This window comes from Oncorhynchus keta, chromosome 35 (genome assembly GCF_023373465.1).
Source record: "Oncorhynchus keta strain PuntledgeMale-10-30-2019 chromosome 35, Oket_V2, whole genome shotgun sequence".
NCBI classification, from domain to species: domain Eukaryota; kingdom Metazoa; phylum Chordata; class Actinopteri; order Salmoniformes; family Salmonidae; genus Oncorhynchus; species Oncorhynchus keta.
In genome coordinates this window covers 66,923,788-66,949,170 of record NC_068455.1, presented here as the reverse complement: position 1 = coordinate 66,949,170, position 25,383 = coordinate 66,923,788, and the positions used below count along the sequence as shown (strand labels likewise).

The 25,383-nt window shown below is 42.9% G+C and overlaps 1 protein-coding gene and 1 long non-coding RNA gene across 2 annotated transcripts in view; one reads left to right on the top strand and one right to left on the bottom strand.

Annotated features, from left to right (window-relative positions):
• Positions 1–530: 530 nt before the first annotated feature.
• Positions 531–25,383, bottom strand: part of LOC127916096 (uncharacterized) — a 57,115-nt gene continuing 32,262 nt past the window's right edge. The window contains exon 4 of the long non-coding RNA XR_008093398.1: positions 531–1,239. This is a non-coding gene — a long non-coding RNA (uncharacterized LOC127916096). The remainder of the gene's footprint in view (positions 1,240–25,383) is intronic.
• On the top strand, positions 11,299–24,271 carry LOC118368884 (cytosolic phospholipase A2 zeta-like). The gene is made up of 14 exons (XM_035753346.1): positions 11,299–11,395; positions 11,821–11,876; positions 12,342–12,449; positions 12,853–12,995; positions 13,271–13,466; positions 13,597–13,702; positions 14,110–14,250; positions 14,463–14,540; positions 17,871–18,053; positions 18,137–18,304; positions 19,982–20,071; positions 20,732–20,886; positions 21,567–21,735; positions 24,028–24,271. Exons 2-14 carry the CDS (start codon positions 11,850–11,852, stop codon positions 24,210–24,212), a joined length of 1,749 nt encoding a protein of 582 aa, XP_035609239.1. The 5' UTR covers positions 11,299–11,395; positions 11,821–11,849; the 3' UTR covers positions 24,213–24,271.

Sequence of the window (25,383 nt, the reverse complement as noted above, 5' to 3'; positions counted from 1 at the left end):
TTGGAGACAAAATATAGTTGACATATTATCAACAATCTAAGCCAACCCTGTCTGTTTTGCCTCATAATTGCGCACGCGTTGGATTTGTTGCTAAACAACTATATCGGTTTAAAGTTTAGCCATGGCTGACATGATTGCAAGGTCGATGATGGTTTTGAATTCCACTGCGACTAGTGATGGGTCGTTCGCAAATGAGTCGGCTCTTGTAGGTGAACGTTGGGAGCCGGCTTGCATATCAGAAGAGCCAAATCTATTTATAAAAAAAACACACATTTGTTCGGACTGGCTGCTCAGACTAACAGCCTCCCTCACCTGTTGCTCCTGTCAATCAGACACGCAGTGTCAACCAATGAACCACAGATGCATGAAGGAGGGCGGAGCCAACTCACTCACAGTCACACACTTAGCAGCCGAGGAGAGAGAGGAAGGACAGCTGTGAAAACAACAGCTGGAAAAAGAGTCGGAAGCACAGTAGCATTTGGATGCATTTTAATAATGTGGACAATGTTAGAGCACAGTGTTGAATTTGCCAAAACAAAATCTGATATAAAGCTGGTTCTACGCACAACCTACACCGGCATATGGGAACTGTGCACCCAACTGTGAAGCTAGCTGTAGCAGAGCTTCCAGAAACTAGCGGCCTGCTAGTGATAGTGGTGGAGTCAGCACCTCCACACGTGGAGATGTATCCACTCAGTCAAGTAGGCCTAATCCGCAACCCACAGCAACGCAGTCTTCTATGGACCAATTTATGCCAAAGTCTATGTCTGTAGCAAAACAATGCCACATTGATATTGCATTGGCTAAAATAATTGCCACAGATTTCCAGCCATTTTCGATCGTGGAGGACAGAGGTTTTAGAAATGATAGCAATAGTCTAAATCCAATGTACACAATTCCAAGCAGGAAAATCCTTTCAAAATCACTTATTCCACAACTGTATGAGGCCCACTATGGACTAAGTGAAAGCAGCTGTGGAATACATCCACAGGAGCACAGTAGGTGCTGAAAAACTGAAGTCTACACAATGCCAAATGGGGATGCCTGAGCAAAGGCCTAAACAAGACTGCACTACAAGGTGGAATTCAGCATTTTATATGTTGAAGCGGTTTCTTGAGTCAAAGGATGCCATCATCTCTACCCTGGCCATTGTCAATGCACCTGTTGATGCTCTGACCCAAGAGGAATTGGAGGTGGTGGAGGAGGAGTGCAGAGTCCTGGAACGCTTTGAGCAGGTCACTGTGGAGTTCAGTGGAGAGAGGTACAGTAAGCAGTTATTACTACATCATTATTTAATCCAGTATTATATATGTACAGTGGGGCAAAAAAGTATTTGGTCAGCCACCAATTGTGCAAGTTCTCCCACTTAAAAAGATGAGAGAGGCCTGTAATTTTCATCATAGGTATACTTCAACTATGACAGACAAAATGAGAAAAAATCCAGAAAATCACATTGTAGGAGCTCAGCATTCTTTGTCCTCCAAACACGACGAGTTGAGTTTTAACCAAAAAGTTATATTTTGGTTTCATCTGACCATATGACATTCTCCCAATCTTCTTCTGGATCATCCACATGCTCTCTAGCAAACTTCAGATGGGCCTGGACATGTACTGGCTTAAGCAGGGGGACACGTCTGGCACTGCAGGATTTGAGTCCCTGGCGGCGTAGTGTGTTACTGATGGTAGGCTTTATTACTTTGGTCCCAGCTCTCTGCAGGTCATTCACTAGGTCCCCCCGTGTGGTTCTGAGATTTTTGCTCACCGCTCTTGTGATTTATTTAGACCCCACGGGATGAGATCTTGCGTGGAGACCCAGATCGAGGGAGATTATCAGTGGTCTTGTTGTATGTCTTCCATTTCCTAATAATTACCCCCACAGTTGATTTCTTCAAACCAAGCTGCTTACCTATTGCAGATTCAGTCTTCCCAGCCTGGTGCAGGTCTACAATTTTGTTTCTGGTGTCCTTGGACAGCTCTTTGGTCTTGGCAAAAGTGGAGTTTGGAGTGTGACTGTTTGAGGTTGTGGACAGGTGTCTTTTATACTGACAACAAGTTCAAACAGGTGCCATTAATACAGGTAACGAGTGGAGGACAGAGAGCCTCTTGAAGAAGAAGTTACAGGTCTGTGAGAGCCAGAAATCTTGCTTGTTTGTAGGTGACCAAATACTTATTTTCCACCATAATTTGCAAATAAATTCATAAAAAATTCTACAATGTGATTTTCTGGATTTTTTTTCTCATTTTGTCTGTCATAGTTGAAGTGTACCTATGATGAAAATTACAGGCCTCTCATCTTTTTAAGTGGGAGAACTTGCACAATTGGTGGCTAACTAAATACTTTTTTGCCCCATTGTATATGAACAGTAGATGAGAATGAAGTATCAGTAGACCAAACATGAACCTGAAATAATAAGTTACTGTTCTCTCTTTTCAGCTATGTGACAGCCTCAAAAATGATACTCCTGTGTAAGGGTCTGCAGCGAATCACAGCCAGCCGCCAGGGGAAGCAAATGTAACCACAGGACATGTGACAGAGTTGATGGACACCCTATGTTCATCAATGGACAGAAAGTTCCACAGAATGGCTATCAGAAACCACTGCACTTGACCCCAGGTTTAAGAACTTAGCCTTCAGTGATGCCAGAGCGATTGATGAGGCTCTTCAAAGAATAACCTCAGCAGCAGGGAGGGACATCCCCAGCAGTCAGCTGGCTCAGGCACCAGGGCGACAGGAAGAAGAGGGATCAGATGGAGCAGAAGCACCAGCAGTACTGCCACAAATGTCTGCTGTTTAGATGCTGTTTGACGAGAGAGCAATGGGGGATGCAGCACGAAGGAATCCCTCAGCAGATGCCATAATGGAGGTCTGATCCTATTTGGACGAGGAGAGAGGACCCGAGGAGAGTGTGTTGCTGCATGATAGGCTACTGCGTTGCTCTCTGGGAGCAGTAGTTTAGACCAAGGTTTCCCAAACTCGATCCTGGCCCCCCTGGGTGCATGTTTAGATTTTTGCCCTGATTCAAATAACCAACTCATCATCAAGTTTTGATTATTTGAATCACTGTGTAGTGGCTAGGGCAAAACCAAAACGTGCGCAGGGGACCCTGGTTCAGACTGGCTGAACCTGTCCATTACATACTGAGCCTGTGCTGTGCTCTCCTAGTGAAACTGCCTGCTTGACTTTTTATAGTGAGTAAAACGTCCATAGTCTGCCAGTCTAGGCCTAATAGCCTACTGAGAACCATAGCAGTTATTAGATAGACACCAACATTTGTATCAGTAGCCTACAACACACAGGAGGTTGGCGGCATCTTAATTGGGGAGGACAGGCTCATGGTAATGGCTGGAGCGGAGTTGTTAGAATGGTTTCAAACACATCAAATATACAGAAACCACGTTTCACTCTATTCCATTAATTCCATTCCAGCCATATAGCTCCTCCCACTAACTCATTCTACAGCACTAGTGGCCCCACCAAAATGTATTTCATTCAAAATTCATAGACATTGCAAGGTAATCCTGATTGCTGCAAGCAGCCGCACCTGAGGGGCATGTGGTTAAGCAATTAGTGTGGTCTTCTGTGAGGATGTAAACAAGGGAGAAAGCACAGGAGGTTGGTGCCACCATGGTTTCCATGGTTTCCATAATATATAATAATAATATAATAATATATGCCATTTAGCAGACGCTTTTATCCAAAGCGACTTACAGTCATGTGTGCATACATTCTACGTATGGGTGGTCCCAGGAATCGAACCCACTACCCTGGCGTTACAAGCGCCATGCTCTACCAACTGAGCTACAGAAGGACCACATGTGGACCATGTGCTTGACATGATTCCATTCACTCCATTCTAGCCAATATTGTGAGCCGTCCTCCCCTCAGTAGCCTCCACTGGGAGAAAGTGAAAAATGATTTTCATATCACCTTTGACCTCCTAAAGTCCCCCAACCACACCCTCTCATTGGTGTTTATGAGTCAGTATTCACAGAGCTTACTGCAGCTCCACATTTCAACACATCATTGAATCAGTAGGAGATGAACTTTGTTCAGGAACACACTTACACACACTAGCTGTTTGTACTGTATGTTGGTGCAGGTATCTAGTGTGGAGGTTGTCCAGGCCGACATGGACATTATTCAGGAGGGGAACCCACTGAACAATGTTGTGGTGCAGCACAGGTAAGTACACGTCTAGACTGGTTGAATAACATATGGTTACAAATCTCACCAGACCAGCCTTTTCCAAACCTCTCCTCAACCCAGAGTGAGAAAGACGGGGTTGGGAAACACCCTTTATTGTAACCGAGATCACTGACACAGGAAATATGACAAACACAGATACTTGAAAATTCACCTCTCTCTCTCTCTGCTGCAGCGAGGGTAAACTTCCACTGTGTGACCTTTGACCCCTGCGGGGACCAGGAAGTGACAACGCAGTGCGACCCCGGGCTGACCCCTGCGGAACAGATCTCCAACCGGAGTGGCGAGGAGAAGCCCGTCTAACACTGGGAGGACGGGTTCTGGAGTGAGCTGGTTGCTGTGTGACACAGAGACGGACCTGCCCGCTCTCCGTGGCAACGCCTCGCTGTTAGGTGGGCAGGGACTTCAGTTGGACAATCGACAGTTTAGACAGATCATTCATTGATCATAAATTGATTGATTGATTAACAGTTGATATTAAATAGTAGCTAGGTTTCCATCAAATTGCCAATATTTAAAAATCTGCATAAAGAAAATATGCGCATTTTCCACCAAACTGACATGTTGAGGATAAACAAAACTGAGTTATGACGTAGGACACATAAAACATTTTTTTTCTGTCTTTCGTGTACCGAACAACAATCTGAATTTCAATGTGTTTCCAACGCATTTTCAACTCTACAAATAGTTTTTGGCCACAACAAACTGTTGCGTTAAACAAATGTGCCTTCTCAGACATTCCACAATGTTGTTGTAGCCCTGAACTAGCACACCTGATTTAAGTAGTCATGGGATTTATGATTAGTTGACAAGTTGAATCAGGTATGCAAATTCTGAAAAAGTTTAAATACATGGCTGGGGGTCCCTGTTCCACACTGTGTACCCTGTAGATGTGTACCCTGTATATGTGTGCCCTGTATATGTGTACCCTGTAGATGTGTACCCTGTGGCTGTGTACCCTGTAGATGTGTACCCTGTAGATGTGCACCCTGTAGATGTGCTCCCGGTAGATGTGTACCCTGTAGATGTGTACCCTGTGGCTGTGTACCCTGTAGATGTGTACCCTGTATATGTGCACCCTGTAGATGTGCTCCCGGTAGATGTGTACCCTGTAGATGTGTTCCCTGTATATGTGTACCCTGTGTATGTGTATACCCTGTAGATGTGTGCCCTGTAGATGTGTCCCCTGTAGATGTGTTCCCTGTATATGTGCACCCTGTAGATGTGCTCCCGGTAGATGTGTACCCTGTAGATGTGTTCCCTGTATATGTGTACCCTGTGTATGTGTATACCCTGTAGATGTGTGCCCTGTAGATGTGTGCCCTGTAGATGTGTACCCTGTATATGTGTGCCCTGTAGATGTGTACCCTGTAGATGTGTACCCTGTACATGTGTACAACATGAATTAATAAATGAATGAATAGAACACATCCCAAAGATCTTTTCCATCTCCTTCCTTCCTGCCTTCCTTCCCTCCCGTCCTGGTGTCTGGGAAGCACCAGGACCGCCTGTCGCTGGCCAGAGGCTTCTACCTGGAGAAGACCTTCGGAGGCTGGAAAGACCCTGGAGCCGCCTGACCCAGGCCCATATCCATAAAGCAACTCAATAGTAGAAGTGCTCATCTAGGATCAGGTCACCCCAGAGCATGACTTCTTATTAATTATGGTCTAAAAGGTCAAAAGGATCCTAGATCAGCTCTACTCTGAAATGCTACGAGGCCTGACCTGAGGAAGCCGCTGGCTCTGAGGGAAGGAGGAGGTAGAGGTTGCCCTTTGCCATTTTTAATGGTGAAGGGTAGAATTGTAGATAGGATAATCTGATCCAAGATCTGTGGCTAAAGGCAGGGAGTAGGAAGAATGTGTCACTAATTGTTGATACAGGGATGTGTGTTAAGGGCTAATTCTACCTCAAGCCGTGCGCTCAGAATCTCACTCTCTCTCACACACAATTCAGATCTTATCCCAATGGAAATGTATGGTTTAAACACATTTCACTGAATGGAAATGTATGGTTCAAAAACCTGCACTATGAAAGTATTTCTTACTCTTTGTGTATTTCTCTGCTTCCATAAATACATACCTTTTACTAAACAGATCATCTGATGATTCATCATTTGCTTGGATACTTGAGCAAATAATAAAAGATGATAATACATTAGACTTACATATACATGATGTTTTACATAAAAAGTATTGGAAATAATATCCTAAATTGAAATGGAATTTACCCCAACCCTGGTCTTAAACATAAAATAACACCTTTACCCTAGTCATCATTGTGTTGTGTGGTGAAAAGATAACCAACTAGTTCACAGTAGATTTTTCAGCCACTTAATCAGAGTCTTCCAAGCCAGCCAAGTATTTTCTCTCTTCATCATTGAAGTAGTGAGACAGATGCACAGTCTGACAGAATGAAGAAAGAGACAGAAAAAAACTGTGTACAGTAAATTATTTCATAAATATTACATTTGATGAACTAAAGTGTTTATAGCTAAGGAAAAAGGAGGGAGGAGGCAATACAACAGGGAAAGTGTCTGATGATAAGGTAAACATTTGGGATAGTAACAGTAAGTAACCATAACCGAATCTCGAGCCGGCAAGGTGGAAAAATCTGCCGTTCTGCTATTGAGCAAGGCAGATACCCCCAACAATATCTGCACCGAGGACATTGAATTTGGCAGTCCCCCGCACCTTCCTGATTCAAAGGGGTTGGGTTAAATGCAGAAGACACATTTCGGGTTGAATGCATTCAGTTGTACAACTGACTAGTTATGCCCTTTGCCTTTTAGAAGGTTTCTCTGGAATAGGGAGGAGGAAGAAATGAAACAGAGGTGTGTGCTGATAAGGTAGAAGGGTTCTCTGGAAAAGGGAGGAGGAGGAGGAGGAATAGATTAAACAGAGGTGTGTGTTGATAAGGTAGAAGGGTTCTCTGGAAAAGGGAGGAGGAAGAAATGAAACAGAGGTGTGTGCTGATAAGGTAGAAGGGTTCTCTGGAAAAGGGAGGAGGAAGACATGAAACAGAGGTGTGTGCTGATAAGGTAGAAGGGTTCTCTGGAAAAGGGAGGAGGAAGAAGTGAAACAGAGGTGTGTGCTGATAAGGTAGAAGGGTTCTCTGGAAAAGGGAGGAGGAGGAGGAGGAATAGATTAAACAGAGGTGTGTGCTGATAAGTTAGAAGGGTTCTCTGGAAAAGGGAGGAGGAAGAAATGAAACAGAGGTGTGTGCTGATAAGGTAGAAGGGTTCTCTGGAAAAGGGAGGAGGAAGAAATGAAACAGAGGTGTGTGCTGATAAGGTAGAAGGGTTCTCTGGAAAAGGGAGGAGGAGGAGGAGGAGGAATAAATTAAACGGAGGTGTGTGCTGATAAGGTAGAAGGGTTCTCTGGAAAAGGGAGGAGGAAGAAATGAAACAGAGGTGTGTGCTGATAAGGTAGAAGGGTTCTCTGGAAAAGGGAGGAGGAAGAAGTGAAACAGAGGTGTGTGCTGATAAGGTAGAAGGGTTCTCTGGAAAAGGGAGGAGGAGGAGGGAGGAAGAAATGAAACAGAGGTGTGTGCTGATAAGCTAGAAGGGTTCTCTGGAAAAGGGAGGAGGAGGAGGAGGAGGGAGGAAGAAATTAAACAGAGGTGTGTGCTGATAAGGTAGAAGGGTTCTCTGGAAAAGGGAGGAGGAAGAAATGAAACAGAGGTGTGTGCTGATAAGGTAGAAGGTTTCTCTGGAAAAGGGAGGAGGAAGAAATGAAACAGAGGTGTGTGCTGATAAGGTAGAAGGGTTCTCTGTAAAAGGGAGGAGGAAGAAATGAAACAGGTGTGTGCTGATAAGGTAGAAGGTTTCTCTGGAAGAGGGAGGAGGAAGAAATGAAACAGAGGTGTGTGCTGATAAGGTAGAAGGGTTCTCTGTAAAAGGGAGGAGGAAGAAATGAAACAGAGGTGTGTGCTGATAAGGTAGAAGGGTTCTCTGGAAAATGGGGGAGGAGGAGGAGGGAGGAAGAAATTAAAAAGAGGTGTGTGCTGATAAGGTAGAAGGGTTCTCTGTAAAAGGGAGGAGGAGATACAACAGTTAAAGGTGTTGTGTGTCTGTTAATGTGTATTCATATCTAAAAAAAAGTTTTAATAGCACCACTCCAGTTTCCCAAGGAAATGTCACTGATAAGATGGTGTCGGAGAAGAAGGCTGACGTTTTACGTTTTCACAACCAATTTTTTTTTTGTTTGTTTCTTTGCTTTGTTTAACACATTTTTCAAAACGTATTTTGTACATAATGTTGCCGTTATCGTCTCTTTTGACTGTAAATAACTTCTGGATATCAGAACTGCGATTACTCACCCTGGACTGGCAGAATCCATTTTTCCTCCAACGATTCCAACGAGCCCGATGTGAATGATATACTGATTTCCTGGGAACAGGCCCAGATCCCCATCATTTGGGGAGAAGGCAGAGAAAAGGGGGCCGGAGGGCAGGCTGCCTTCTGAGAATTTGTAAGCTATCGAATAAACCCCCACTTCCTTCCATTCTGCAAGCAAACGTGTCATCTTTGGAAAATAAAATCGATGACCTACGCAGAAGATTAAACTACCAACGGGACATTAAAACTGTAATATCTCATGCTTCACGGAGTCGTGGCTGAACGACGACATTACAAACATTATCAACATACAGCTGGCTGGTTATACGCTGTATCGGCAGGATAGAACAGTGGCGTCTGGTAAGACAAGGGGCGACGGACTATGTATTTTTGTAAATAACAGCTGGTGCATGATATCTAAGGAATTTTGGAGCTATTGCTCGCCTGAGGTAGAGTATCTCATGATAAGCTGTAGACCACACGATCTACCTAGAGAGTTTTTTATCTGTATTTTTTTGTAGCTGTCTACATACCACCACAGACTGAGGCTGGCACTAAGACCATATTGAATGAGCTGTATTCACCATAAGGAAACAATAAATCGCTCACCCAGAGGTGGCGCTCCTAGTAACCAGGGACTTTAATGCAGGGAAACTTAAATCGGTCTGACCAAAATTCTATCAGCATGTTACATGTTCAACCAGAGGGGAAAAAAACTCTGGACCACCTTTACTCCACACACAGAGACACATACATTCCATTTGGCAAATCTGACCATAATTATATCCTCCTGATTCCTTTCCTGCGTACTTGTAATAAATTAAAGCAGGGAGCACCAGTGACTCAATCAATAAAACAGTGGTCAGATGAAGCAGATGATAAGCTACGGTACTGTTTTGCTAGCACAGACTGGAATATGTTCCGGGATACAACCGATGGCATTGATAAGTACACCAACCACCTCAGTCATTGGCTTCATCAATAAGTGCATCGATGACGTCATCCCCAAAGTGGCCATACATGCCCCAACCAGAAGCCATGACATCACTGACATTTTCAACCTCTCCCTGTCCGAGTCTGTAATAACAACATGTTTTAAGCAGACCACCATAGTTCCTGTGCCCAAGAACACTAAGGTAACCTGCCTAAATGACTACCAACCTGTAGCACTGACGTCTGTAGCCATGAAGTGCTTTGAAAGGCTGGTTATGGCTCTCATCAACACCATTATCCGAGAAACCCTAGACAAACACCAATTTGCATACCGCCCCAACAGATCCACAGATGATGCAATCTCTATTGCACTCCACACTGCCCTTTCCTACCTGGACAAAAGGCACACCTATGTGAGAATGCTATTGATTGACAACAGCTCAGAGTTCAACACTATAGTTCTCTCATAGCTCATCAATAAGCTAAGGACCTTGGGACTAAACACCTCTCTTTGCAACTGGATCCTGGACTTCCTGACGGGCCGCCCCCAGGTGGTAAGGGTAGGTAACAACACATCCACCACGCTGATCCTCAACACAGGAGCCCCTCAGAGGTGCGTGCTCATTCCCTCCTGTACTCGCGGTTCACTCATGACTGCACGGCCATGCACAACTCCAACACTATCGTTCATTTTGCGGATGACATAACAGTGGTAGGCCTGATCACCGACAACGAAGAAACAGCCTATAGGGAGGAGGTCAGAGACCTGGCCGTGAGGTGCCAGGACAATAACCTCTCCCTCAACGTGATCAAGACAAAGGAGATGATTGTGGACTACAGGAAAAGGAGGACCGAGCATGCCCCCATTCTCATCGATGGGGCTTCAGTGGAGCAGGTTGAGAGCTTCAAGTTCCTTGGTGTCCACATCACCAACAAACTAACATGGTCAAAGCACACCAAGACAGTCTTGAAGAGGGCACGACAAAACCTATTCCCCCTCATGAGACTGAAAAGATTTGGCATGAGTCCTCAGATCCTCAAAAGGATCTACCGCTGCACCATCGAGAGCATCCTGACTGGTTGCATCACTGCCTGGTATGGCAACTGCTCGGCCTCCGACCGCAAGGCACTACAGAGGGCAGTACATCACTGGGGCCAAGCTTACTGCCATCCAGGACCTCCATACCAGGCAGTGTCAGAGGAAGACCCTTAACATTGTCAAAGACTCCAGCCACCCTAGTCATAGACTGTTCTCTCTGCTACCGCATGGCAAGTGTTACCAGAATGCCAAGTCTAGGTTCAAGAGTCTTCTAAACAGCTTCTACCCCCAAGCCATAAGACTCCTGAACATCTAATCAAATGGCTACCAAGACTATTTGCATTGCCCCCCCCCCCTTATTTACACAGCTGCTACTCTCTGTTTTTATCATCTATGCATGGTAACTTTAATAATTCTACCTACATGTCAATTTTACCTCAACTAACCGGTGCCCCTGCACATTGACTCTGTACCAGTACTGCCCTGGATATGGTCTCGCGATTGTTATTTTATCGCTGCTCTTTAATTACTATTTACTTTTATTTCTTAATCTTATCCATATATTTATTTTTAAACTGCCATGTTGGTTTGGGGCTTGTAAGTAAGCATTTCCCTGTAAGGCCTGTTGTATTCTGCACATGTGACTAATACAATTTGATTTGATAACAAAGAAATACTCACCACCATAGAAAAGGGGCATGATAAGTGTTTCCTGCATTTTTCTATGTAACTGTCAACCTTAAGGGTGTGTGTGTGTGTGTGTGTGTGTGTAACTGGGCCTATATAAGATGACAGAGGACGGGACTAGAGTGTGGAGATCAAGAGGAGATCAACTGGAGGTGAAGATTAAGACTGGACTAGTCTGCTGTACTGTACATTTCTGGTAAGACTTCTCTGTCTAAACACTGCATGTAGACTTTGTGTGTTTTATTGTTTATATATATTAAATGGTTGTAAATCCATTTGTGACAATCTGTCTTCAATCTGCTAATAAATATTGTTGATTGTTGTGTTATAGAATGATGCAGGTGACCTATATTCAAATCAGTCTAAAGTCTTTGGCTTCTAGTTTTGCAGTCAGATTGATAGACGTGTTTAGGACATTAAAAAATATATTAGAATGTCTTTGGGTTTCAACTGAGTACTATAAGTCCTTAGACCCAAATGTGATCATTTAGAGAGTAATTGACTATCACAGTACTGTTATTAGTATTATAATATTTCTTTAACCTAAATAACATCTTATTGAGAGTTTTCTGACTCTAAGACATGCATAAAAACCAAGGGATTGGTTTGTGTTTATTAAAGGATCTGTTTTAGTGGACTCAGAGAGAACAATGTTGCAACAAACAGATACTCCTGAGGTAAGAAACTCATCATCACAATATAGTAGGACATTTGTCTGAAATAAACCACGCAATATTATGTTTGGTTCTCATCAAATACTTTGCTACTGCATTGCTGATCTCGCTCAAATATACACTGAACAGAACCCTTTTCTATTGCTGTCAATACTAAACTCACCAAATTCAATCATAATGAAAGGAAACTTACTTCATTATGTTGATGTTTACACAATATAACGATGACATTTGTCTGTAACATACCAAACTGTACATATGAATATGCATCCAGAATTAAGTAATATAATATGCTTTCCTGACAAAGTGAGTCAGAATGTCAGAATTATGTGTTATTTATCTTACAATAACTGTTTATGAAATGCCATGTTACTTTAGAAGTGTTATGGCTCAATTAAAGACATTGAATCATTATGAAATAATATCCTGTACACATACATTTTTGCTGTCTTTTGTTCATTCTGTCAGACTGTGCGTCTTTCTGACTCCATTAATGATGAAGAGATAAAATACGTGACGGTGAGGAAGACTTTGATTAAGGAGTGGCTGAACAGTCTGGATATCTACTGTGAACTAGTGGGTACTCTAATTTCTTCTTTCTTTTGATCATTCTCTCTCTAGTGCAAGCTCTCATTCTCTCTCTCACTCCACATCCATCTACATAGGGATACCCCCTCATGTCTCCAGCTACCTGTTAGCCCAGCCCCACCTTCTCTCTTATATAATGTATGATGGGACACTGATGTGAAATTTTCTAAATTTGATCTCTCTGTCTCTCTCTCTGTGTCTCTGTGTCTCTCTCTCTCTCACTGTGTCTCTCTCTCTCTCACTGTCTCTCTCCATCTGTGTCTCTTAATTCAATTCAATTTCAATTCAAGGGCTTTATTGGCATGGGAAACATGTGTTAACATTGCCAAAGCAAGTGAGGTAGATAATATACAAAGTGAATATATAAAGGTTCTCTATCCCCATCTTTCAGGAGGATGTTCCTAACATAGCATTGCTGGGGTCAGGTGGAGGTGACAGGGCAGCAGTGAGCATGCTGGGATCTCTGCATCAGCTAGAACAGGACAACCTGCTGGGCAGCCTCCTCTACATGTGTGGAGTGTCAGGCACCACCTGGTACACACACACACACACTTATTTGCTATTATTCTTAGTGGTAAAGTTCATTTTGAATGTGCTGAAATAAATTAGGTATCTCTCTCCCTCGTCCACCCATCGCACACACACACACACACACACACACACACACACACACACACACACACACACACACACACACACACACACACACACACACACACACACACACACACACACACACACACACACACACACACACACACACACACACACACACACACACACACACACACACACACACACACACACAGGTGCATGTCATCCCTGTACAGCGATCCAGATTGGTCGCTGAATAAGCGTTGTGATGAGGTGATAAAGAAGATGACGGGTCCTACGATGGACTTGAAGAAGGCTGTGGACTGGCTGATAATGCGGAAAGACAGCGACCAGGACTTCAGCCTCACTGACTTCTGGGGCGTCTTCACTGCCTGCTATTTCATGAATGAGGTTAGTGTATGGTTTATGTGTGTGTGTTTGCATGTGTGTGTGTGTCTGTCTGTTTGCCTGTATGTATCTTTCTCTGCCTCTGTTGAGCAGATTATCTCTCTTCCCCCTTTTTCTCTCGACCTTGTATCAGATGGACACTCGCTGTCTCTCTGACGATGCTCACAGGGACAGCATCAACCCCTACCCCATCTACAGCGCCATAGAACTGGACTGCTACAGACAGGATGACACTAAAGGTGACTGTTATGCAGCATTCACGCAAACTCGGAAAATCTGAACTTCTGAGATAAAATCAATTCCCATATAGGTTCCTACCGGTTGATTCTGATACTTTCAGAATGGAAAACTTAGGTGTCATCTTTATATAATGAGTTCCGAATGCACTGTGAATGCAGCATCAATCAATGAAATGGATTTGTATAGCGCTTTTGTCTCAATTGTCTCAGTGTTTTAGAACCAGAACAATACAACAATACAAACAATATAAACAATGAATACAACATGAACAAACACTCTACTGTAGACACCCAAAAACCAAGCCAGGCATTAGTCTGAGTCCCAGTCGGCCTCTGTTTAGAAGTAGTGCACTTTATAGGGAATAGGGTGTCATTTCAGACAATTCTCCCCCACTGTTTAACTGTAGCGGTGTGGTTTGAGATGACCCCCCACGAGAGCGGCTTCTCCGGATTGGGCGCTTTCGTCCCCACTTCCTGTCTCGGGAGCCGGTTTAAAGGCGGGACTCTGATAGAGAAGAGCATGGAAATGGACATGGTTCTGCTTCAAGGTGGGGAACGCATAGACGCACACATGCACACACATACATGCACAAGCAAACGTGCACACACACACATGCACACACATACATGCACAAGCAAACGTGCACACACACACATGCACACACATACATGCACAAGCAAACGTGCACACACATACATGTACAAGCAAACGTGCACACACACATCAATTTATTGTTGTTTGTTTGTTGTTGCTGGGCAGGTATCTGTGGGAGTGCCATTGCAGACACAAAAGGGAACATTGCTGAGGTAGCAAACAAAATCTGGGGCTTATTTGAAGGTAAGCCACAGTGCATCGCGTTAGTTAGTCTGCAAGGCTAATGTGTAGAATTGTAAATTGGATTTCAGATCATTGAAACAACATTCACTTTGAGTTAATTTGTGGAAAATAATGTTTCTATTTGAATTTTTACCAAATCTTTAGGTGACAAAAATGTCTTAAAATCAGGATAACTAATACTAAGGTGGTCTTTCACCCCTCCCCTTACCCCACCCATCCAGATAATAAAACACCCATCAAAGACAACGATAGAGAGACAAAATAAAAAAGATAAGTCGATAAGAAAGAATAAAACAACAATACAACCCAGGAACAGACACAGTGCAGAAACACAAAGAAACAACAATGAAGAGAATCCCCTTCAATCAAAAATAAAAACGTAAAACAATACTCCAAAACAATACTAGACAATAACCTACAGGACAATACTAGACAATAACCTACAGGACAATACTAGACAATAACCTACAGGACAATACTAGACAATAACCTACAGGACAATACTAGACAATAACCTACAGGACAATACTAGACAATAACCTACAGGACAATACTAGACAATAACCTACAGGACAATACTAGACAATAACCTACAGGACAATACTAGACAATAACCTACAGGACAATACTAGACAATAACCTACAGGACAATACTAGACAATAACCTACAGGACAATACTAGACCATAACCTACAGGACAATACTAGACCATAACCTACAGGACAATACTAGACAATAACCTACAGGACAATACTAGACAATAACCTACAGGACAATACTAAACAATAACCTACAGGACAATACTAGACAATAACCTACAGGACAATACTAGACAATAACCTACAGGACAATACTAAACAATAACCTACAGGACAATACTAGACAATAACCTACAGGACAATACTAAACAATAACCTACAGGACAATACTAGACAATAAACTACAGGACAATACTAGACAATAACCTACAGGACAATACTAGACAATAAACTACAGGACAATACTAGACAATAACCTACAGGACAATACTAGACAATAACCTACAGGACAATACTAAACAATAACCTACAGGACAATACTAGACAATAACCTACAGGACAATACTAGACAATAACCTACAGGACAATACTAGACAATAACCTACAGGACAATACTAGACAATAACCTACAGGACAATACTAGACAATAACCTACAGGACAATACTAGACAATAACCTACAGGACAATACTAGACAATAACCTACAGGACAATACTAAACAATAACCTACAGGACAATAGTAGACAATAACCTACAGGACAATACTAAACAATAACCTACAGGACAATACTAGACCATAACCTAAAGGACAATACTAGACAATAACCTACAGGACAATACTAGACAATAAACTACAGGACAATACTAGACAATAACCTACAGGACAATACTAGACAATAAACTACAGGACAATACTAAACAATAACCTACAGGACAATACTAGACAATAAACTACAGGACAATACTAAACAATAACCTACAGGACAATACTAAACAATAACCTACAGGACAATACTAGACAATAAACTACAGGACAATACTAAACAATAACCTACAGGACAATACTAGACAATAAACTACAGGACAATATCAGACAATCAACTACAGGACGATACTAGACAATAAACTACAGGACAATACTAGACAATAAACTACAGGACGATACTAGACAATAATCTACAGGACAATACTAGACAATAAATGACAGGACGATAAACTACAGGATAGTACTAGACAATAAACTACAGGACAATACAAGACATTGAATTACAGGACAGTAGTACACAATAAACTACAGGACAATACAAGACAATAAAATACAGGACAATAAACTACAGGACAATACTATACAATAAACAACAGGACACTACTAGACAATAACCTACAGGACAATACTAGACAATAAACTACAGGACAATACTAGACAATAACCTACAGGACAATAGCAGGCAATAAACTACAGGACAAGAGTTGACAACAAACTACAGGACAATAAACTACAGGACACTAGTAGACAATAAACTAAAGGACAATAGTAGACAATAAACTACAGGACAAGAGTTGACAACAAACTACAGGACAATAAACTACAGGACACTAGTAGACAATAAACTAAAGGACAATAGTAGACAATAAACTACAGGACAATAGTAGACAATAAACTACAGGACAATAGTAGACAATAAACTATAGGACATTAGTAGACAATTAACTACAGGACAACAAACTACAGGACACTACTAGACCATAATCTACAGGACAATACTAGACAATAATCTACAGGACAATACTAGACAATAAATGACAGGACGATAAACTACAGGATAGTACTAGACAATAAACTACAGGACAATACAAGACATTGAATTACAGGACAGTAGTACACAATAAACTACAGGACAATACAAGACAATAAAATACAGGACAATAAACTACAGGACAATACTATACAATAAACAACAGGACACTACTAGACAATAACCTACAGGACAATACTAGACAATAAACTACAGGACAATACTAGACAATAACCTACAGGACAATAGCAGGCAATAAACTACAGGACAAGAGTTGACAACAAACTACAGGACAATAAACTACAGGACACTAGTAGACAATAAACTAAAGGACAATAGTAGACAATAAACTACAGGACAAGAGTTGACAACAAACTACAGGACAATAAACTACAGGACACTAGTAGACAATAAACTAAAGGACAATAGTAGACAATAAACTACAGGACAATAGTAGACAATAAACTACAGGACAATAGTAGACAATAAACTATAGGACATTAGTAGACAATTAACTACAGGACAACAAACTACAGGACACTACTAGACCATAATCTACAGGACAATACTAGACAATAACCTACAGGACAATACTAGACAATAAATTACAGGACAGTAGTAGACAATACATTTGACTCCGTTCCAACTTCTCCATTCCAGCCAATACAATGATCCGTCCTGTTATAGCTCCTCCCACTAGCCTCCTCTGGTCCATTTATCTCCCCACACACAGGCAGTCGGATGGTTAAAAAAACTCCTTAGTGTTGGGCACTGTCTGTGTGGGGAGATAAATGGACTAGAGGAGGCTGGTGGGAGGAGCTGTAGGAGGTCAGGCTCATTGTAATGGCTGGAATAGAATAGGCCAAGAGGTCATCCTCAAGGTCCGAGGGCGACACATGAGTTTTACATGTCTCTGCCAAGGCTACTTATCATGAGAGGAGGTTGTGTTTCCAAATCATCTCTGCTACACGTGACCAACCTGTTCTGTTCTGCAGGGCACGAGAGCATGATGTTGAAAGAGAACATGAATATGGTTGAGAGAAGCGGGAAGGTAAAGGTGTGTGAGTGTGTGCCCTCCCGAGTGGTGAGGTTTGTGTTTGAGCTGATCAAGTACGCTGAGGACCCAGATCCACTGAAGACATGGAAAGTCATCACCACACTGAGACAACTACTGGAAGGTAAAGACACACACTTATACACTCACTAGTGCACAAAGACACCATAATCATGACCCTAGTGATAATGTGTATAATGACTCTAGGTCTTGTGAGCAGTAAGGGCGAGATGCTGTGGAACATGGACCCTGAGAGCTGGAAGAGAACCAGCCTGGTGGAGAGAAAGAAGTTCATAGAGACAGTCAGTCTGGAGCTCATCCTCTCCTCAGACAGCTGGGCAAAAGACTGGAAGGACCAGCGCTGCAACTGCAATGGTAACAAAGGCATTTTATTACTCCAACACCAGGTTAGCCCGTTGAACTACAGCCTGCACTCTGAGATATAAAAATATTATTTGGCTGTTCGTGTGGGAGAGCACTTTGAAGAACCATTATGGGTTTCATGTACTGTTGAACCCCATTAAGTTCCACGTATTTTCTTCTCTGAAAAAGGCTCTACATGTAACCAAAAAGGGTTCCAAAAGGAATCTTTGGTTGTCCGTGTGGGAGAACACTTGAACCTTTATGGGTTCCATGTACTGTCGAACCCCATTAGGTTCCATTTATAACCTTCTGTGGAAAAGGCACTACATGGAACCCAAAAGGGTTATCAAAGGGTTCTCCCACAGAGACAACTGAAGAGCCCTTTATAGGTAGGTAGCACTATGTAGTACTTTTATACTTAGAGGCATTAGATCCTACACCTGCACAGGTAACACTAACTTCCACAGTACCACTTCTATTACCTGACTTTGCCTTCGTGACTCAAGACCATGTTAGTTCACTGACCTGATGCCTTGGAGCTGAGTTTTTTTACAGACGATTTGGGGACCTGGATGTAAAATGCAGTATGGTTATGTGGTAATATGGTCTTAGTGTAAGAGGGTATATGGTACTAGGTAGTTATAAACAGTGGACATCTGTATCTAGTACAGCTCCAATAGGGGAGGCTGGTGGAGTGAGAAATCAGAGGACAGGCTATTGTACTGCTTGGGAATGGCATCATGAACGCTATCAAACACATATCAAACACGAGTTTAGTACGATTTCTCATTCCGTTCTATCCATTACAGTGAACCTATTTGAAGACAATGATTTACTGCTGTGCCACAGAGCTTTGCTAAAATCTGTGGAGACAAAACCCTCTGATAATCACACCTTGCTATTTTTTGCTGACCAGCAGATGTGTTCACTAATGTGCATTGTGAATGGATAAGGAAGCTCAGAGTAATGAACCTATTCTCGACACACTTGGCTGGAAAGCCTCAATGCTTAAGGAAGCTTAGTTTCCCCATCACTAATCCTAACCAGTCCAAGTTAAAGGGTGGCTGAACTTCCTGATTTGGCCTAGTTTTAGATTGGTTCATTAAGAGATGCTAGCAGCCACGACTGAATTCAAAGTGAGTTGGTTTCGGGGTGTGAATTGTTGTGGGTGCGTGATCGCAGATGGGAGGAGTTAGCCAAATGATTTCACCAATTATTGTGGTGTATGACCGTGTCAAAATAGATTTGACTTTGGACAGCCGGGGCTACTTAGGGACAGTCAGTAAATGTAAGAGGCAATTGCACACCTTTTAGTTCTCAATAAATGCTTTATATGTTTAAATTGAATTTCTACAATTTATAGTTGGTTTGAGGTTTTTAAGTCATTGAAATTGACCGATGGTCTCTAACTAGCCCTATAGGAATATCCAAAATCAAACCACATTTACCACTGCCATTACTATTTGGTCACGTGCATCTGCACTCCGAATTGATGATTACTTGTGTGCTGCCAGCTCGTTACAGCATGCACGTTTTGCTATGAGACCGTGTTGTACTTTCACGTTCCCAAACTTTCTCATCACAATGACATGAGATAAATGTTTATTATCTTGTCCTCTCCAGAAAGGGAGAACTGAGATATTTTTTTTTACCAGTTAGGAATAATTGAAATTGGTGTGTCTCCCCCAGATTCAATCTTTTGGATTGTACTGATCTTTTTCCATCTGCTCATTGAATGGAAATGGGGAACCACATCCAACTTCCTCTTTGAGATCAAAGGTAAAGTAACATCAGACCTCTTCCTAACATGATAGCATAACGAGCATCAGTCATCAGGATCTTATGTTTCCCTCCAAAATATAAACTTTCTTGGTTCTCTACTCTCGCGCTCTCTCTCTACCCCTTCCCCGCTCTCTCTACCCCCTCCGCTCTCTCTCTCTACCCCCTTCTCGCTTGCTTTCCCTCTCTACCCTCCCCCGCTCTACCCCCCTGCTATCTCTCTCTACCCTCCCCTGCTCTCTCGCTCACGCTCTCTACCCCTCCCCCGCTCACTCTCTCTCTCCCGCTCGCTCTCTCTTTCTACCCCCCCTGCTCGCTCTCTCTACCCCCTGCTCGCTCGCTCGCTCGCTCTCTCTACCCTCCCCCGCTCACCCTCTCTACCCTTCCCTGCTCGCCCTCTCTACCCTCCCCCGCTCGCTCGCCCTCTCTACCTTCCTCCGCTCGCCCGCCCTCTCTACCCTCCCCCGCTCGCTTGTTCTCTCTACTCTTCCCGCTCATTCCCTCTACCCTCCCCCGTTCACTCGTTTGCTCTCAATCTTCCCCCGCTCGCTTTCTAACCTCCCTCCCCCGCTCGCTCTCTCTTTATCCCCCTGTCTCGCTCTACGCCCCCTCACTCTCTACCCCTCCTTTCGCTCTGCCTCTCCATCTCCATCTCCCCAGATGCTAGAGTTCCGGAGAGCATGCGACTCAAAGAGAAGATTCACCTGGTAGACGCTGCATTAAAGATCAACTCTCCCTACCCCCCTGTCCTGCGCACTTCCAGGAAGGTCGACCTCATCATCTCCTTGGACTTTAGCGAAGAAGACCCATTTGAGGCAAACACACACACACACACACGCACACACAATTATTCCTATTCAAGCCTTTCAGAAGAATATGAAGTGCCTAGGTAGTAGTGACCCTCTCTCTCTCTCCCCTCTAGTGTGCTCTTTAGGTAGATGTGACTCTCTCTCTCTTGTGTGCTCTCTAGGTAGTAGTGACCCTCTCTCTCTCACACACACACACTCTCTAGGTAGTAGTGACCCTCTCTCTCTCCCCCCTCTCTTGTGTGCTCTCTAGGTAGTAGTGACCCTCTCTCTCTCCCCTCTCTTGCTCACTCTCTAGGTAGTAGTGACCCTATCTCTCTCTTGTGTGCTCTCTAAGTAGTAGTGACCCTCTCTCTCTCCCCCCTCTCTTGCTCACTCTCTAGGGAGTAGTGACTAGGGCATGTGTCAAACTCATTCCATGGAGGGAGTGTCTGTGGGTTTTCGCTCCACCCTTGTACTAGATTGATGAATGGTCACTAATTAGTAAGGAAGTCCCCTCACCTGGTTGTCTAGGTCTTCATTGAAAAAACAAAAACCTGCAGCCACTCGGACCTCCCTGGACTGAATGACACTCCTGGCCTAGGGAGTAGGGCCTAGTGAGAAGGAAGTAGTGCCTAGGAATTAGGGAATAAGGGCTAGTTTGGAGAAGGACATTGACATAACCATACTACTGGTCCTGCTCCTCACAGACGGTGTTTAGTGCCAAACAGTATGCGGATGAGCTGAAGCTTCCCTTTCCCCCAGTGAATGACGATATAAGGAAGGAGAAAGACCATCCTCAGGACTGCTACGTTTTTGAGGGGCAACACACTCCCACCATCATGCACATGCCCCTGTTCAACCTGCAGAACTGCCATGGTGTGTGGTAGTCATCATAGTAGTCACTGTCTCTCTGTCTATTATCTTTGTCTCTCTGACTACGCCCTTTCTGACTTAGTTTTTCTCTGTGTCATGTCTTTTTCCTGTATATCTGCACCAACTGTCTGCGTTTTATGATGGCATTAGTATTGTTTATCAGGAGCCACATTTGCTACAGCTACTCTTCCTGTGGTTCCCACAAAACACAATGGTAAATCTAAACAAACTTAAAGATACCAAAAAACAATTTAGTCCAATGTTGCTAAATATCACATGGCTGTCCATGGTAATAATTTCTCTGTGTGTATGTGTGAACAAGTAAAATGGAAAATGTTGACTCACCCTACTTGTAGACTAGTTGAACACCAATGCCATCCTCGTCTCTTTCATGTTGACATAACGGTCTATGGCTTTTAGTTTTTGTTGTCATAGGCTATCTAGCTAAAATTCTTGCTTGCCTAACTTCCTTGCATGGGCAACCATGACCCAGCTAAATTAGCTAGCTAGTTAACATGAGACTACTAGACTACATATAGACCCTACAGATGCGCGTGACTCTTGGCGGCATTGCGTAACCCATCGCCATCTTCACCCATTAAACAGCATAGCTTTGTTTTTATTACTTCTAAACAAAATAACTTTTTGGGGTTCTCATATGCTTACAATGATGTTTTGATTCTTGCTTGAACAGTCGCTAAGATTATATTTGGTTGTGATCTTTGCAAAATAACTATTTTCGATGCAGCAGTTATCTAGAATGCTCACGATCATTGAAATAGCAGGACATTCATACAAACCTTAAAATCCAATTATAATCCAAAAGTAGTGTGAAATGCACTCATAAGCAACATGTAGAGGCTTTTCTTGCTGGCGTTCTATAAGAACTCCCCCTTGTTCTGACACCAGGTTGCACACCTCGCCCTCGTGTGGGAATGTTTGTAAACACAGAAACAAGTCTATTGAACCTCAATCATGTCAAGCCAGTGGCACAACATATTCATTTATGGTTACATCAGAATCGGCATTAGAATCCTTGGCCTGTAGAGAGAATTAAGTCAAAACCCCATCTCCATCCATGGTTTAGGAAAGGGACTATTTAGCAAGCAAGCTACTGCTGGACATCAACACAAGCAGACCAGAAACTGACGTTTTTCTGAAAATGACGTTTTTCTTAGGAAAGGATTTGATTGGTGTAAATCCAAACTGGCCTCCCTTGGGGTGCGTTTTGCTGCACTAGGATAACCCACAGTTGAGATCAGCTCAATGCTGATAGGATAATTGTTTAAAACAATGATAAAGGAAGTCCAAAATGCTTGCTGGCATCACTCAATCAAATGCTACTGCTGCAACATGTTTATACTCTTTGGGTCCAGGCAGCATCAGATGCATGAGCTACACATACTGACACAGAGGGGCGCTGTTTCCCTCCCTCAGATGATTTTTCCGGTGAGATTCAGCCACTTACGAAGTGACCTGAAAAGTATAAAAACACAGAAGCTGTGTTCGAATACCCATACTAACATACTGTATACTACATACTTAACGTGTATATACGATTAGTCCAATGTAGCATACTGTAAATTAACGGGATCCTTTCAGTTGAGTATACTATCGCTCCGCATGTTGACCAGAAGTTGATGCTGTTGCTATGCAACCGCGTGTTAGCTTGTTACATAACAAATTACTAGCTAGACTTTGGGTTTGTTCGTAAATTCAATCGGGAGTGTCAGGGAGTTGTCAGCTTGTCCGTTCGTAAATTCAGAGCGTTTCGCTCTCAGAACATTTAAGAACAATTAAGCTTCTTTGCCAACGTTTACTGACATCAGTCACATTTAATGGGTGTTGAGCGTTCGTAAATGTATTTATTCATTCTGTGCTCTGGTATTGTCAGATGAGAGTGCTCAGAAATCGGAGTAGATAGCCAGAGCGAATTTACGAACAGACCTGCAACACTATACCACTTAGCTAAGCGTTTGAATGGCGTGAATAATCAAGTCAATAAACATTTGGCAGTTAGTAAATATACTGGATGTTTGATGTATTAGTAGCCAACTAACATTACAGTGGGTAGCTGACATACCTGTTACATAGTGCTGTAATTATACGCTATTCGGTTTTATAGCGTAGCTAACAAAATGTTACTTTTTTGAAAGGTCATGACTCTATTACATTGCTGAACATTTTCTTAAGGACACACCTCAAATATGTCCACCCCTCCCATATGTCCACCCCTCCCATCTGAGCACAAGCCAGCTGATGTAAGACAAGTACATTGTTCTGTTCTCTTCCTAGACGAGGACGAGATTAAGAAGGAGAGGGAGAAGTACAAAACATTCCAGCTTCACTACGGTGCGCCGGAGATCGACCACCTCCTGAAGAAGGCCCAGGCCAACATGAGGAACAACAGAGACAGGATCCTGGAACAGATCATTATGGCCATCCAACGCAGAAAGAAGCGCATGTCAGTGGCTCAATAGTTTTTATCAGTGGTGGAAAGTATCTGTACTTTACTATTAATACTTGACAACTTTTACTTCACGACATTCCTAAAGAAAATAATATACTTTTTACTCTATACATTTTCTCTGACTGCCGAAATTGGCTTGTTACATTTTGAATGCTTAGCAGAACAGAACAAGTCTAATTCATGCACTTATCAAGAGGACATTCTTGTTCCTCCCTACTGCCTCTGATCTGGCAGACTGATTAGAAGCACCTGCTGTGCATCAGTTGCTCACCTGTGTTCCCTACAAATGCTGTCTTGAATCAAAAGGATTTGTACCTACACACTGGAGAAAGTTGCAGTGTCTGTGTACGTTATCCCTAATGCAGTGAAAATAATAAAAATAATATACAAAATTAATTAAGCTTTATGCGACATCTTTTTGAGTTCGGACACATCACACTCTTTGTCTGCTTCTGAGAGAGTGTGATTGTCCCCTTTTTGATTAGGACTCACTAAACACATCCATTGTTTGATGTCTGAGTGTTGGCGTGTGCCCCTGGCTATCTGTGAAAAATAAAATGGTGCCGTCTGGGTTGCTTAATATAAGGAATATGAATTTATTTATCCTTTTCCTTTTGATACTGTTCCTGGAGAGCCTCCCTCCTGTAGGTTTTTGATACTGTTCCTGGAGATCCTCCGTCCTGTAGGTTTTTGATACTGTTCCTGGAGATTCTCCGTCCTGTAGGTTTTTGATACTGTTCCTGGAGATCCTCCGTCCTGTAGGTTTTTGATACTGTTCCTGGAGATCCTCCGTCCTGTAGGTTTTTGATACTGTTCCTGGAGATCCTCCGTCCTGTAGGTTTTTGATACTGTTCCTGGAGAGCCTCCGTCCTGTAGGTTTTTGATACTGTTCCTGGAGAGCCTCCGTCCTGTAGGTTTTTGATACTGTTCCTGGAGAGCCTCCGTCCTGTAGGTTTTTGCTCCAGACCTTGTTCCTGGGATTGGAGTGAAAACCTACAGGAGGGTAGCACTTCAGGAACAGAGTCGGACAGCCCTGGTCTATATGCTTCGGACACAGACTATTCTTGTTCTCATAGACTAGGGGTATTCAACTCTGACCCTACGAGGTCCGGACCCTGCTGGTTTTCTTTTCTAACTGACTATTAATTGCACCCACCTGGTGTACCAGGTCTAAATCAGTT